The sequence below is a fragment of the Giraffa tippelskirchi genome, chromosome 11, assembly GCF_054371585.1.
Source record: "Giraffa tippelskirchi isolate mGirTip1 chromosome 11, T2T-mGirTip1v1.2.pri, whole genome shotgun sequence".
In the NCBI taxonomy this organism is placed as follows: Eukaryota; Metazoa; Chordata; class Mammalia; order Artiodactyla; family Giraffidae; genus Giraffa; species Giraffa tippelskirchi.
The window spans coordinates 91,944,173-91,958,964 of record NC_137285.1 but is presented as its reverse complement, the minus strand read 5'-3'; the positions used below and the strand labels follow the sequence as shown (position 1 = coordinate 91,958,964).

The following is a 14,792-nucleotide window of genomic DNA, read 5'->3' as shown; positions in this document are numbered from 1 at the left end:
TATTTAAAATGTTGATTAACCTGTTCAATTGATTTCCAGTAATGGGTTACCTACTACTGTTTGAAAAAGAATGCTCTAGAGGTCTTATAGCAAACATAGAGTAAATCTGTTCCTCTTTTGTTTCTGAAAGCTCTCGAAATATTCAAAGATGGCCGTCTAATTGGTTCTTAATCTTCTCCCTGCCATCTCCCTCTAATTTTAAAATTATAATTGATTTACAATATTGTGCTAGTTTCAGGTATACAGCAAAACGATTCAGTTATACATATATTTCTATATTCTTTTTTCTATTTTTTCCATTATAGTTTATTACAGGATAATGAATATGGCTCCTTGCACTATACAGTAAATCTTTGTTTGTCTATTTCACATACGGTAGTGTGCATTTGTTAATCCCATGCTCCCAATTCATCGTTCCCTCCTTCCCCTTTGCTTGCCATGTGTTTCTTCTATGTCTGTGAACCTTTTTCTGTTTTGTATATAGATTCATATGCATTATTTTGTAGATCCCACATTTAAGTGACATCATATAATATTTGTCTTTCTCTGTCTGACTTCACTTAGTATATAATCTCTAGGTCTATCTGTGTTGCTGCAAAATGGCATTATTTCATTCTTTTTGTGGCTGAGTAATATTCCATCGTATATATGTACCACATCTCCTTTATCCATTCACCTGTTGATGGATACCTAGGTTGCTTCCATTTCTTGGCTATTGTAAGCAGTGCTGCTATGAACATTGGGGTGTCTATATCTTTTTGAATTATGGTTTTCTCTGAATATATGCCCAGGAGTGGGAGTGCTGGATTATATGGTAAGTTTATTTTTAGGTTTTAAGGGAACCCGCATATCGTTTTCCACAGTGGCTGTAGGTCTCGTTTTTAACATGCTCTGCTTTCCATCCATTCCCATCCTGCTCAGCCTCTGCCAGGTGCTTTCTAAGAGAAGATTTTGGTTTTAACTTGTCACTAAGAACTGAGCCTGACCTCACGTATAACTTGACCAATGCTTGTCATAGTGGGATCATCCGGTCCCTTGACCTCAAACCCCCACTCAAGTTAATTTGTTGTTTAGTCTCTCGGTTGTGTCTGACTCGTTTTCCAGCCTGTGGACTGTAGCCCACCAGGCTCCTCTGTTCATGGGATTTTTCAGGCAAGAATGCTGGAGTGGGTTACCATTTCCTCCTCCAGGGGATCTTCTTGACCCAGGGTGGAACCCGAGTTTCTTATATCTTCTGCATTGGCAGGCAGATTCTTTACCGCAGAGCCACCAGAGAAGCCCACTCAAGTTAACATCACTCCATTAACCATACCCACCGGGTGTGCTGATTTAATTTTTTATGCACCCAAAATGCCTAATCAAAAAATCATTCATATTTTTCCTGTTTTGTCTGTAAGAGTCTTTGGAGATGTGTTTCCTAGTTGGGATGTGGGAGGGGCTCAAATCAAGATGCCATCATTCATATTTCCTGGATCCACCAACCAAATGTTCTTAAACTCAAGTCAAAAGGGACTTTCCAGGTGGTCCCGTGGTTAAGACACTGTGCTTCCGTTGCAGGGGGCACGGGTTTGACCCCTGATCAGGGAACTAAGATCCTGCATGCCCCACAGCATGGCCAGAAGAAAAAAAAAGAAGCAGCTGTGTGTCTGGCACTGTCTGGCACATCAATAATTAAAACTCCCCTAAAATGGCTATATTTTGGGAAAAAAAATGGGTAACAGGTTAGTAATCATTGCTTATAATTATGGAATTTTTGCTGCATGCTAAGAGCTGAGAGCTTTTCACGCAAATGACTCATGAATTTCTCACAACCCTTTGAGGCAGATACTGTTGTAATTACTACTTTCTCAAAAGAAGAAAAACCTGATCTTTAGTCAATTAATTTGGCCAGTCATATAACTAATAAGTGACAGAAGGGAAGTTAAGCCCAGAACCATCTCAGTCCTCAGCCTGTGTTTTAAAATATTTAACTGCACACCACAGACAGAAAACCACCTCTTCTGGTTTCGAAAGAGATAATGTATGTAACATGCTTCCCGCTACCTTGTATGGGCTCAGTCGTGTGCAGCTCTTTGCAACCCCACGGACAGTAGCCCAGCAGGCTCCTCTGTCCATGGAATTTTCCAGGCAAGAATACTGGAGTGGGTTACCATTTCCTACTCCAGGGGATCTTTCCAACCCAGGGATCAAATCCATGTCTCTGACATCTCCTGCATTGTCAGGCAGATTCTTTACCACTAGCGCTACCTGGAAAGCCCTGCAACATACTTTGGGTGGTGCGTTTGTGGGGGCTTAATAGAGCTTACTCCTTCCCCTAAGGAAAGAGAAGAACTTAATAACAAGTTCAGGTCCCTAACAGCCCTCAAGAGACAAGAGAAAGAAAGTGTTAGTCTTTCACTTGTGTCCTAATCTTTGCCACCCCATGAACTGTAGCCTGCCGGGCTCCTCTGTCCATGAGATTCTCCAGGCAAGAATACTGGGGTGGGTTGCCAGTCCCTTCTCCAGGGGATCTTCCCAACCCAGGGATAGAGAACCTGGGTCTCCCTCACTGCGTGCAGATTCTTTACCATCTGAGCCACTGGGGAAGCTCAGGAGACAACTGTCTGTATCCATCACTGTCTTCACGGGGTTGGCCCCAGATTGCTTTTCAGTGGCGTGGTGGGTCTGGAGCCAGGGAAGCATCTCTCCTCTCCAGGGGAGACTGGAGGAGGAGACGTGTGCTTGGGAGGCTACAAAGTGTAGCTGCAAGATCAAGAGCTCTGCTCTGAAGAACAGGTTTGAAACCTGGCCCTGTCACTTTAGAGCCACGTGATCCTGGGAGATTCCCATACCTGGCCCAGCCTCTTTCCCTCAGGCGTAAAACACGGATAATGATGCCTCTTATGCAATGTGTCACCTACCGATGAAACAAGGTAACACATGACATCACCTGGGACACAGGAGATGCTCTTCCATACTTGCTTGCTCCAGAGAGGAAACTGAGTTTTCATCAGTCTCCTCCTGCAGTATGTCTTACCTGTTCCCTCATTTAGGTTGGGATTCTGAGTGCATTGAAATGTAGGTCCCCAAATATTCTAAACCTGGGGTTCTCAAAGTGTGGTCCGGACCAGCAGTATCAGCATCATCTGGGAGCTTGTTAGAAATGCAGTTCTTAGACCCCACTCTGACTGACAGAATCAGAGACTCCACGGTGGAGCACAGCAGTCTGTTTTAGCAGGCTCTTCTGGTGACTTGCATGCAGCTCAAGTTTAAGAACCACTGCCCTGTAGGCACTGAGCATCATGAATCTTCTTCTGTTTTCAGCAGGACTCAGTTGAAGGCTCTAGAGAGCCTGCACCTTTCATGTGGTTGGATGGCCACTGTGGAGTTCACGTTCAGGTTGTTCCCTTCTTAAACATTTTATGATTCAGTTCAGTTCAGTTCAGTCGCTCAGTCATGTCTGCGACCCCATGGCCTGCAGCACAACAGGCCTCCCTGTCCATCACCAACTCCCGGAGCTTACTCAAACCTCATGTCCATTGAGTCGGTGATGCCATCCAACCATCTCATCTTCTGTCATCCCCTTCTTCTGCTTTCAATCTTTCCCAGCATCAGGGTCTTTTCAGATGAGTCAGCTCTTCTCATCAGGTGGCCAGAGTATTGGAATTTCAGCTTCAGCATCAGTCCTTCCAATGAATATTCAGGACTGATTTCCTTTAGGATGGACTGGTTGGATCTCCCTACAGTCCAAGGGACACTCAAGAGTCTTCTCCAACACCATGGGTCAAAAGCATCAGTTCTTCAGTGCTTAGCTTTCTTTATAGTCCAACTCTCACATCCACTCTTGCCTGGAAAATCCCATGGTCGGAGGAGCCTGGTAGGCTGCAGTCCATGGGGTCGCTAAGAGTCGGACACAACTGAGCAACTTCACTTTCACTTTTTACTTTCACGCATTGGAGAAGGAAATGGCAACCCACTCCAGTGTTCTTGCCTGGAGAATCCCAGGGACAGGGGAGCCTGGTGGGCTGCCGTCTATGGGGTTGCACAGAGTCGGACACGACTGAAGCGACTTAGCAGCAGCAGCAGCAGCATATCCATACATGACTACTGGAAAAACCATAGCTTTGACTAGATGGGCCTTTGTTGACAAAGTAATGTCTCTACTTTTTAATATGCTGTCTAGGTTGCTTATAACTTTCCTTCCAAGGAGCAAGCGTCTTTTAATTTCATGGCTACAGTCACCATCCGCAGTGATTTTGGAGCCCCCCAAAATAAAGTCTGTCACTGTTTCCACTGTTTACCCATCTATTTGCCATGAAGTGATGGGACCAGATGCCATGATCTTAGTTTTCTGAATAGTGAGTTTTAAGCCAACATTTTCACTCTCTTCTTTCACTTTCATCAAGAGGCTCTTTAGTCTTCGCTCTCTGCCATAAGGGTGGTGTCATCTGCATATCCGAGGTTATTGATATTTCTCCCGGAAACCTTGATTCCAGCTTGTGCTTCGTCCAGTCCAGCATTTCTCATGATGTACTCTGCATAAAAGTTAAATAAGCAGGGTGACAACATACAGCCTTGACATACTCCTTTCCCGATTTGAAACCAGTCAGTTGTTCCATGTCCAGTTCTAACTGTTGCTTCTTCACCGGCATGCAGATTTCTCATGAGGCAGGTAAGGAGGTCTGGTATTCCCATCTTTGTAAGGATTTTCCACAGTTTGTTGTGATCCACACAGTCAAAGGCTTTGGCATAGTCAATAAAGCAGAAGTAAATGTTTTTCTGGAACTCTCTTGCTTTTTCGATGATCCAATGGATGTTGGCAATTTGATCTCTGGTTCCTCTGCCTTTTCTAAAACCAGCTTGAACATCTGGAAGTTCACAGTTCACGTACTTTTGAAGCCTGGCTTGGAGAATTTTGAGCATTACTTTGCTAGCGTGTGAGATGAGCCAAATTGGTCATTTTCTGATGTTCCTTTTCTTTCTTCCACTTAATCTGAAACTCATGTTGCTGGAGACTCTAAAGTATCACATCCTAAAGTGAAAGTGAAAGTGTTAATCTCTCAGTCCTGTCCAGCTGTTTGCAACCCTATGGATTGTAGTCCGCCAAGCTCCTCTGTCCATGGGATTCTCCAGGCAAGACTACTGGAGTGGGTTGCCATTTCCATCTCCAGGGGATATTCCCAACCCAGATATTGAACCAGGGTCTCCTGCGTTGCAGGCAGATTCTCCACCATCTGAGCCACCAGGAAAGGATGACTGGAAAGGGACCATTCCCAGAGGCTGGTAGCTCAGTTGGTAAAGAATCCGTCTGCAATGCAGGACACCCCGGTTTGATTCCTGGGTTCGGAAGATTCCCTGGAGAAGGGATAGGCTGCCCACTCCACTATTCTTGGTCTTCTCTCGTGGATCAACTGGTTAAGAATCTGCCTGCAATGCGGGAGACCTGAGTTTGAACCCTGGGTTGGGAAAATTCCCTGGAGAAGGGAATGGCTACCCACTCCAGTATTCTGACCTGGAGAATTCCACGGACTGTATAGTCCATGGGGTCACAAAGATCGGACACGACTGAACGACTAACACACACGTAACCTTCCTAAGGAACTCATCCTGGGGTGCTCTGGCCTGGGTCCCTACAGGCACCCCTTGCTTTGCCTCCTTTAAGCTCCTTCCTGTTTTAACATCACCGCTCAGGCTGTTTGCTCAGCTGGTCTGTTCTTCATCCTCTTCTTTGTCACCTTGGAGAAGCCTTCCTTTCCACTCCCTCCCAGTAGCTACCCTGTCCATCATTAATCTTTGCTACTGAACCCTGTTCCTTTTCTTCATCACAGGTAGACCAGTTTGTACTTATAGATTTATATACATTTTAATGAGCAGGGCCTGTGGTAGGGTATTTGCACACCTAGTGGAGGGTGTGGCTTATTCAGTGTAATTGATTTTTTTGAGTAAATGAACAAATAAATGAACCGCTGCAGCTCTTACATGGTTCTGCCTCCTTTCAAACTCTGTTGTGCTTTCAGTTAATTCTTTCACTTAGTCCTTCTGTTTAGGACTTAATTTTTTTCTAGTTATTTCTAATTTTTTCCCTCCTGACCTTGGACTCTTCTGAAGATTATGTTCTGCTTAGCATAGTACTGGCTCTGTCACTGACGCACAATAAGTAATTTTTGATTTCTGGATGGATCACGTATAAGATGTGAATTTTAACTCCCCACCCCCACTGCTGGGAAAGATTGAGGGCAGGAGGAGAAGGGGGCAACAGAGAATTAGATGGTCAGATAGCATCAAGGACTCAATGGGCATGAATGTGAGCAAACTCTGGGAGATAGTGAAGGACAGGGAAGCCTGGTGTGCTGCAGTTCATGGGGTCGCAAAGGGTCGGACATGACTGAGCAACTGAACAACCACAAAAACCCCCACTCGGAGATTATGCTGTAAAAGAATTTTTTTCTCTTGAATTGAACCATCCAGAATGGCTGGAGTCCTTGGGTATGGCGAGAGCTTCCCCATTTCTTTGTCTTTGGCATTTAAGGTACAAGATGTACTGGAAGATGTTCTTGTCTTTAGTACATATTCTAGAGAGAGAAGAACTAGAACTGCTGGATAGGCAGTGGAGAGGCCATTCTTCTCGCTATTCTTTCTAGCTATGAACAGAGAGGACATGTTTTCAGAATAAAACATACCAGCATCCTTTTCAGAATGGTAACTGTAAGGAATCTTAAGTGTGAACATTCTGATCAAAGTTATCTCCAGTTATAACAGTCCTTGTTTTTAATAGTGATTGTCTGTTGCTGTTGTTTTAAAAACTCAGTATGATTCCACTTTTTCGGAAAAAAAGACACTCTCTATACCATCAGTGGAAACAGAATAAAACCTAACTGGTTTTTTGTTCATGAAGAGAGAAACAGAAAGAAATTGTCATAACATGACATAAACTGTAGAATGAACAAAACCGAGGCTGGCTAGTATTAATAATGCAATTGGATTCACCCAACAACTCAATGGAATGATCGATATAGTTAGAAGCTTGGGAGCCTGTAAACTGGGCAACATTAACTACTCAACTAATTCCGACGTCCTCAACCAGGGGCAGTTTTGCCCATAGGAGACATTTGGCAATGTCTGGAGCCAGTATTCCCTGGAGAAGGAAATGGCAACCCATTCCATTATTCTTGCCTGGAAATCCCAGGGACAGAGGAGCCTGGCGGTCCATTGGATCATAGAAAAAGCTAAAGAATTCTAGAAAAACATCTACTTCTGCTTCATTGACCACACTAAAGCCTTTGACTGTGTGGATCACAACAAACTGTTGAAAATTCTTAAAAAGATGGGAATATCAGACCTACTTACTTGCCTCATGAGAAATCTGCATGCAGGTGAAGAAGCAACAGTTAGAACTGGACATGGAACAGCAGACTGATTCCAAATTGGGAAAGGAGTACGTCAAGGCTGTATATTGTCACCCTGCTTATTTAACCTTTATGCAGAGTACATCATGAGAAATGCAGGTCTGGATGAAGCACAAGCTGGAATCAAGGTTTCCGGGAGAAATATCAATAACCAGATGACATTACCAGATACGCAGATGACATTATCCTCATGGCAAAAAGTGAAGAGGAGTTAAACAGTCTCCTGATGAAGGTGAAAGAGAAGAGTGAAAAAGCTGGCTTAAAACTCAACATTCAAAAAATGCCAAAGATCATGGCATCACGGTCCCATCACCTTATAGCAAATTGATGGGGACACAATGGAAACAGTGGCAGACTTTATTTTCTTGGGCTCCAAAATCACTGCAGATGGTGACTGCAGTCATGAAGTTAAAAGACGCTTGCTCCTTGGAAGAAAAGCTATGACAAGCCTAGACAGCATATTACAAAGCAGACATATTACTCTGCCAACAAAGGTCCATCTGGTGAAAGCAACAATTTGCATGGATGTGAGAGTTGGACCATAAAGAAAGCTGAGCACGAAAAAATTAATGCTTTTGAACTGTGGTGCTGAAGAAGACTTTTGAGAATTCCTTGGATGGCAAGGAGATCAAACCAGTCCATCCTAAAGGAAATCAACCCTGAATATTCATTGGAAGGACTGATGCTGAAGCTGAAGCTCCAATACTTTGGCCACCTGATGTGAAGATCCAACTTACTGGAAAAGACCCTGATGCTGGAAAGATTGAAGGCAGGAGGAGAAGGGGGCAACAGAGGATGAGATGGTGGGATGGCATCACTGATTCAATGGAGATGAGTTTGAGCCAACTACAGGAGATAGTGAAGGGCAGGGAAGCCTGGCGTGCTGCAGTCCATGAAGTCACAAAGAGTCGGACACGACTGAGCAACTGAACAACGACAAGGTGCCACAATGTGGAGTGGGAAGGTTGCTACTGGCATCACATGGGTAGAGGAAGGGATGCTGCTAAGCATCTAACAATGCACAAGGCAGTCCTCACCACAAAAAAATCTCAACCCCAAATGTCACGTGTGCCAAGGTTGAGAAACCCTGAAACAACCAATCTGCCAAAAAAGTATGAGCTTTCAATATTCCCAAAGTTTCTGTAGTAAGAATAGCAAATAACAATGATTATCATTTAATAAATACCTGTGACATGCCAGGTGCTTTATATTCTGAGCTACTGAGTGTCTCAGTCAGGATCTGACGCTGGGTTTGTTTGTGGCCAACGTCTCTCCTCTTCCTCATGAGCTTTCTGATGTAGGTGCATTTTCCCTGTATATGATGGTATCCACCCTCTGCTTCTTGTGTTTTATATAATCAAATTATGTATTTAACGGGCTTCCCAGGTGGTGCTACTGGTAAAGAACCTGCCTGCCAATGCAGGAGACATAAGAGACTCAGGTTCAATCCCTGGGTAGAGAAGATCCCCTGGAGTAGGGCCTGGCTACCCACTCTAGTATTCTCGCCTGGAGATTCCCCTGGACAGAGGAGCCTGGCCGACGACAGTCCATGGGGTCACAAGGAGTCAGACATGACTGAAGAGGCTTAGCACACAGGCACATGTGCTTAATGAATATTAGGCAGTAGGCGCAGAGGAGAAAGCCATGAGGCAAGAAGAGACCGGTGTGTCACCATGGGTGTGAAGCTGAAACTTCCAGACAAACCGGCCTCAGATCCATAATTCACTCAATGAGCCAAATGCCTGTGTAGGAGGATGGCACAGAGCCGGGGCCTGCTTGTGTTGTTCAGTCGCCCAGTCGTGTCTGACTCTCTGCGACCCCATGGACTGCAGCACGCCAGGCTTCCCTGCCCTTCACTATCTCCTGTAGTTGGCTCAAACTCATCTCCATTGAATCAGTGAGGCCATCCAGCCATCTCATCCTCTGTCGCCCCCTTCTCCTCCTGCCCTCAATCTTTCCCAGCATCAGGGTCTTTTCCAATGAGTCAGTTCTTCGCATCAGGTGGCCAAAGTATTGGAGTTTCAGCTTCAACATCAATCCTTCCAGTGAATATTCAGGACTGGTCTCCTTTAGGATAGACTAGTTGGGTCTCCTTGCAGTCCAAGGGACTCTCAAGAGTCTTCTCCAGCACCACAATTTGAAAGCATTGTAGAGTATGTACATCCAAAACCACAGATCCTGACTGATTAGCCACCTTTCTGCTAGTAGAGCTGCATTCAGTTTTTAGTGTAAACATAACTTGTTTCTAAATGGTCCCAATCATAGTTGGAATCTAAAACCAAATATACTGTAAAATGTTATTGATGACCTCTTTTTGGTCAAATCCAAAGTGTTTTTCTCAGGTCTTAGTTCCTGAAAAATAGTCATATGTATTTGATGTAGAAGACTATTCATTTTCTGAATTTGATATAGTGATTATTAATGATTGAGAAAGTTAAAGTGTGTGGAGGGGAAAAATTCACCTACCAAATTAATCATCACTTGGGATCAATTTGAAAATTCTAGGCGTGGTCTGCTTGATTAAATCAGCAGATTCTTGAGCCCACAAACTGTGCCTGTCACTTCTTCAGAAGCCTAAGAGTCTGTAGCATTGATAGCATCTTCTTAAAACCCCCTCTGTCTTACATGCCTTTAAACTTTGCTAGCTCTTCTGCTGGAGAAAGCAATGGCACCCCACTCCAGTACTCTTGCCTGGAAAATCCCATGGATGGAGGAGCCTGGTAGGCTACAGTCCATGGGGTTGCTAAGAGTCGGACCCGACTGAGCGACTTCACTTTCACTTTTCCCATTCATGCACTGGAGAAGGAAATGGCAACCCACTCCAGTATTCTTGCCTGGAGAATCCCAGGGATGGCAGAGCCTGGTGGGCTGCCGTCTATGGGGTCGCACAGAGTCAGACACGACTGAAGCGACTTAGCAGCAGCAGCAGCAGCTCTTCTACCTCCCCAGCTCCTGCCTCTTCTGCCTCCTTCTTCCCTGAATTTTCTGTTACGGGCATTCTCCAAGTAAACTGATCTTCACAGCTTCATCTCTTTTTCTCTATAACTGTTCTTGACTTCTCAGCTAAGGCCCTTGTGCCTTATTTCCTCTTGCTTAGAGGACAGGAAGCCCCTCAACATCTTTCTCAGACCAGTTCTCCCTCTCAGTTCTTCTTCTTCTTCTTCCATCCTTGGTCCATCCATTGGATTAACTGGTTTATAAATCTTCCAAGAACGATCCATTCTTTCTATGGCCCAGGCACAAAATCTGAGTTAACTTGATTTCTTTGTTCTTTCTCCCAGGATAGCAGTCCAGTCAATGAAAAGAATAAAATGTTGCTTCAAAGATTTGGTTATCTTCCTTGTATTTGGTATCTTCAAAGATTTGGTATCTCTCTTCCTTTCTATCTCCTTGGCCCAACCTCACGTGTCATTGTTTTATGCAGCTATTTCCCCATTGGGCTTCCTATCTCCAGGGCTATTGGAGTGTTGCTTGAAATAACAGCAAATGTGTGTTGAGCACTTATGTGCATTGTGCTATTTTTTACTTACTACTTTATTCAGTCCCTACAACCACCTCGTGAGGTTTGATGCTATTTCCCTCATCTAGCAAATGAAAAAACTGAGGTTAGGTGACTTGCCCAAGTGTCCACAGATAGAGTGGTGGAACTGTGACTCACCAATCCATCTCGGTTTCATTTCAGTGGATGCTTGTAACTATTAAATTTTGCTGTCTGTTGGGATATAGTGATATCAAATCATGGGCAATTAATACATTTTAGTTTCCTTCCTACTTTCCCTTCTTTTTCTATACATCATTCTCCCTCAGCCTATGTTAGTCGCTCAGTCATGTCTGACTCTTTGTGACCCCATGGACTGTAGCCCACCAGGCTCCTCTGTCCACGGGATTCTCCAGGCAAGAATACTGGAGTGCATTGCCAGTCCCTTCTCCAGAGGATCTTCCTGACCCAGGGATTGAACCCAGGTCTCTTGCATTGCAGGCAGATTCTTTACCATCTGAACCACCAGGGAAGCTTGATTTGAAGAAGCCTCATCCTATGCTAAATCCATACAATGCCAGTGGCTCTGAGCTCCAGAACCCTTCAAGGTTCTCCTTTCTCCTGCATGTACTCAGTCCTCTCCAGTTTTTCCAAATATCTTCAGTGCTTTCCTGATCTGTGGTGGCATATTTTGTTACATTAAATAAATCCTTGAAGGACTGGTTAGCTGCTGTTTCTTTTGTGTGTTATCAAGTACTAGGGTACCAAACTCTAAATGTGATAGGTATTTGGTAAATAATTGCTATATATTATGGCACCTTGATGCTTTTGAACTGTGGTGTTGGCGAAGACTCTTGAGAGTCCCTTGGTGTGCAAGGAGATCAAACCAGTCCATCCTAAAGGAAATCAGTCCTGAATATTCATTGGAAGGCCTGATGTTGAAGCTGAATCTCCAATACTTTGGCTACCTGATGCAAAGAACTGACTCATTGGAAAAGACCTTGATCCTGGGAAAGATTGAAGGTGGGAGGAGGAGGGGATGACAGAGGATAAAGATGGTTGGATGGCATCACCGGCTCAATGGACATGAGTTTGAGTAAACTCCAGGAGTTGGTGATGGACAGGGAAGCCTGGCGTGCTGCAGTCCATGGGAGTCACAAAGAGTCGGACACGACTTAGTGACTGAACAACAACAAATCTTGAGAGCAGAGGTTACTGAACCTTCAGTGTTGTATCAGGAGAATAGACTGGAATCAGAAGGGCACACAACCCACCAGGACTGAGTGGAGGGGTAAAACTGCTGGTGGACTGGTTAGGTAATTGCCACAGTCCAGGCAGGAATCCCTGAAAGGATCCTGGTCTAGAGAGGAGCACAAGGTGAGAGGCTTGGTATGCCCTGACTCTCCCAGGAAGTCTTCCTCAGAAGCTGGCCTCTCCTCTGCTGAGCAGCAGAGCCAGCTCCTGGAAGCTCGGGCGAAATGTTACAAGATGTGGGTGGGTTCAGGGTCCCCAGATCAAGGCTCCAGAGATGCGTTAATTGGATATACAGGAGCGGTTGAGGAGTGTCATACTCAGTATAGCCTGATTTAAGACATGAGGCAGAATCAGCAACCTTTTTCCAGAGTTACTTTCTTTGCCTCCACTCCTAGAGGGGTTATGACCACCGGTTGTAGGCTCTCAGATTATAGAATCTGTTTTGGCCCTTCTGCTTATCAACGGAGCCCATCGTAGAGGCTGCTCCCCCGATCCTAGTGCGTGATAGAAGCCCGGGAGACCAGGGCAATGCAGAGAGAGAACTCTGGCCACTTTTCATCTGAAAATGCTTCTTAAGAAGAAAGAGAAAAAAAAGAGAATTCTACAGAGACCTCATCTGGACTTGGAGGGCAGATCGGGAAAACGACTTCGGCCGGAGTTGGCCTGGTGGGGAGGAAGAGAAAGTCGCAGGAAGGAGACCGAATCGAGAGAGGCCTTCGCCCTCCTCACTCCGGGTCGGACACTCGAGCTGGAGCCCAGGGCGGTTGCAGCCGGCGGTCTCCGGGGCCCGGGGAGGGGCGGCGAGAGGGTGAAGGCGGGCTCTAGGGCCCAGCGGCCGGGCGCCCGGCGGGGGTGGAGTGTAGGGTTACGCGGACGAGCCCGGACCACCCTCCCCTGGCGGCGGCGCGGGCGCGCGGGGCGCTCTAGGACCCAGAGGCGGCGGTGGGGTTTGAGGCTGGAGGGGAAGCCCCGGGCTGGTCTCCGCTTCCCTTGTGAATGGGGGCGATCGCCGGGCGCCGCTTCCGCAGGCTGCCCCCACCCCGTGCCCAGCGCGCTGCCCGGCGGCCGCCGTCCCCAGCCGCGGAGCTGAGCTGGCCATGATCGCCTCATGTGGAGGGCAAAGTTGCGCCGGGGAACTTGTGAGTCTGCGGTGAGAGGTAACCAGTCCCCGCTCGGGGTGCAGGGAGGGGCGCCCCCGAGTCTCCAGCGCCTAGGACCCACCCGATCGTTGCTTTCCGCCCTCAACCACTCCGGGCCGGGGGGCAGCCTTTTTTTCGGCTCCGGGGACCGAGAGTGCCCGCCACCGGAATCTTGATCTCCCTTACCCAGATTACTTAAAAAAAAAAAAAAAAAAAATCAGAACTCCGTTTCCGCGCCACTCTGCAGGCCCCAGACTGGGAGTCGTTTGGCCGTCGCGGCCCGGGACCCGGGGTGCAAGGGCGCCCGAGCCGTGGGGCGGGCCTTTAACGGAGGGGCGCTGCCATATGGCCGCGCTCCGCGCGACCCGCCCGCGCGCGGGTCCCCGGCGGCCGAGGGAAGGGGTGGCCGGCGGCCGCTTCCCGGCGCGCGAGACAAAGGCGCGCACGCCCGCCCGCCCGACACGCGGGACCTTCCTGCGGCCCCAAACTCTCGGCTGTGGCGGGTGGTGGCGGCGAAGGGACGCCCCAGCCTCCGATCGCGTTCTCCGACTCCTTTGTTCTCCGCGGACAAGTTTCTTTGGCCGAAACTGGGGAGTTAGATCCCTTTCTCTCCCTTGCTGTTACTGTTGCTTCAAAAGCATCTGTTTTCGGGGTGGGGGAAACATTAAACTTTCCAAGTGGCACTGGCCTTTCTTGGAATGGGACTTCCGTGGCAGGAGGGAGATTAGCACTTCGGTTGATGACAGCTGGGCAGAGCCAGGCCCCCGCACTGGGCCAGAGGCCGGACGTGCCCCGTGGGCAGCCGGGCTGGAGGGCCGGGCGGCCGAACCGACGAGCCGCTGGCGGGCACCCACCTCCAGGGCCCCCGCCGCGGCGACCTTTCCAGATTTCCCCCTTAGGAGCTCGGGCTGAGAACGCGGCTGGCGGCCCGCAGCTCCCGCTCCTCGCCACGCCCTGCCCTCTAGTATCTTGATTGGTGGCTGTAAAGACTACATTTTTGTTCCAAGGGTTTCTGCATCATTCGGTGTTGGTTGACTGTCCTCAGGTGGCACGTGCTTTGGAAAATGCCCGGCTGGTGTGTGGATCACCTGGACTGGGGCTTCAGAAGACATGGTCCTGATGATGGGCCGGCCTTGGAGACTTTGCGGTCGGGACCGAACTTTTTGCTCTCAGTCCCTCAGTTCCTAGTTCCTTTGCCCTGTCCTGGTGGAGAGTGGACATGGTTGCCCGTTTCCTTCTTCCGAGGCGTGTTAGGGGGATCGAGGTTTTGTTCCATCCCTGGGAAGATCCCCTGGAGAAGGAAATGGCAACCCACTCTAGTATTCTGGCCTGAAAAATCTCATGGGCAGAGGAGCCTGGCGGGCTACAGTCCAAAGGGTGGGAAAGAGTCACTGACTCAACAACTAAACACACACACACACACACACAACAGGCACTGGAGGTAGGGGATCAGGAGGGCCCTTTATGATCCCCAAAGATGCTTTGGACCACCCCAAACAATAGGGTACTTGCTATAAGCAAATGCACCCAGAATAG

The 14,792-nt window shown here is 47.4% G+C and overlaps 1 protein-coding gene across 12 annotated transcripts in view; it reads left to right on the top strand.

Annotated features, from left to right (window-relative positions):
• AMOTL1 (angiomotin like 1) overlaps positions 1-14,792 on the top strand; it is a 197,865-nt gene that overhangs the window by 68,447 nt on the left and 114,626 nt on the right. Inside the window, exon 1 of one of the 12 annotated variants that reach the window (XM_081543196.1) lies at positions 12,999-13,274. The exons of 7 other annotated variants lie outside the window; for them this stretch is intronic. In XM_081543196.1, the coding sequence (XP_081399322.1) occupies positions 13,226-13,274 (49 nt within the window). In that variant the 5' untranslated portion in view covers positions 12,999-13,225. Of the gene's footprint in view, positions 1-12,998; positions 13,275-14,792 lie in introns of those variants that run through there. 4 more of the 12 variants (XM_081543198.1, XM_081543197.1, XM_081543200.1 and 1 more) reach the window with 4 other exon arrangements.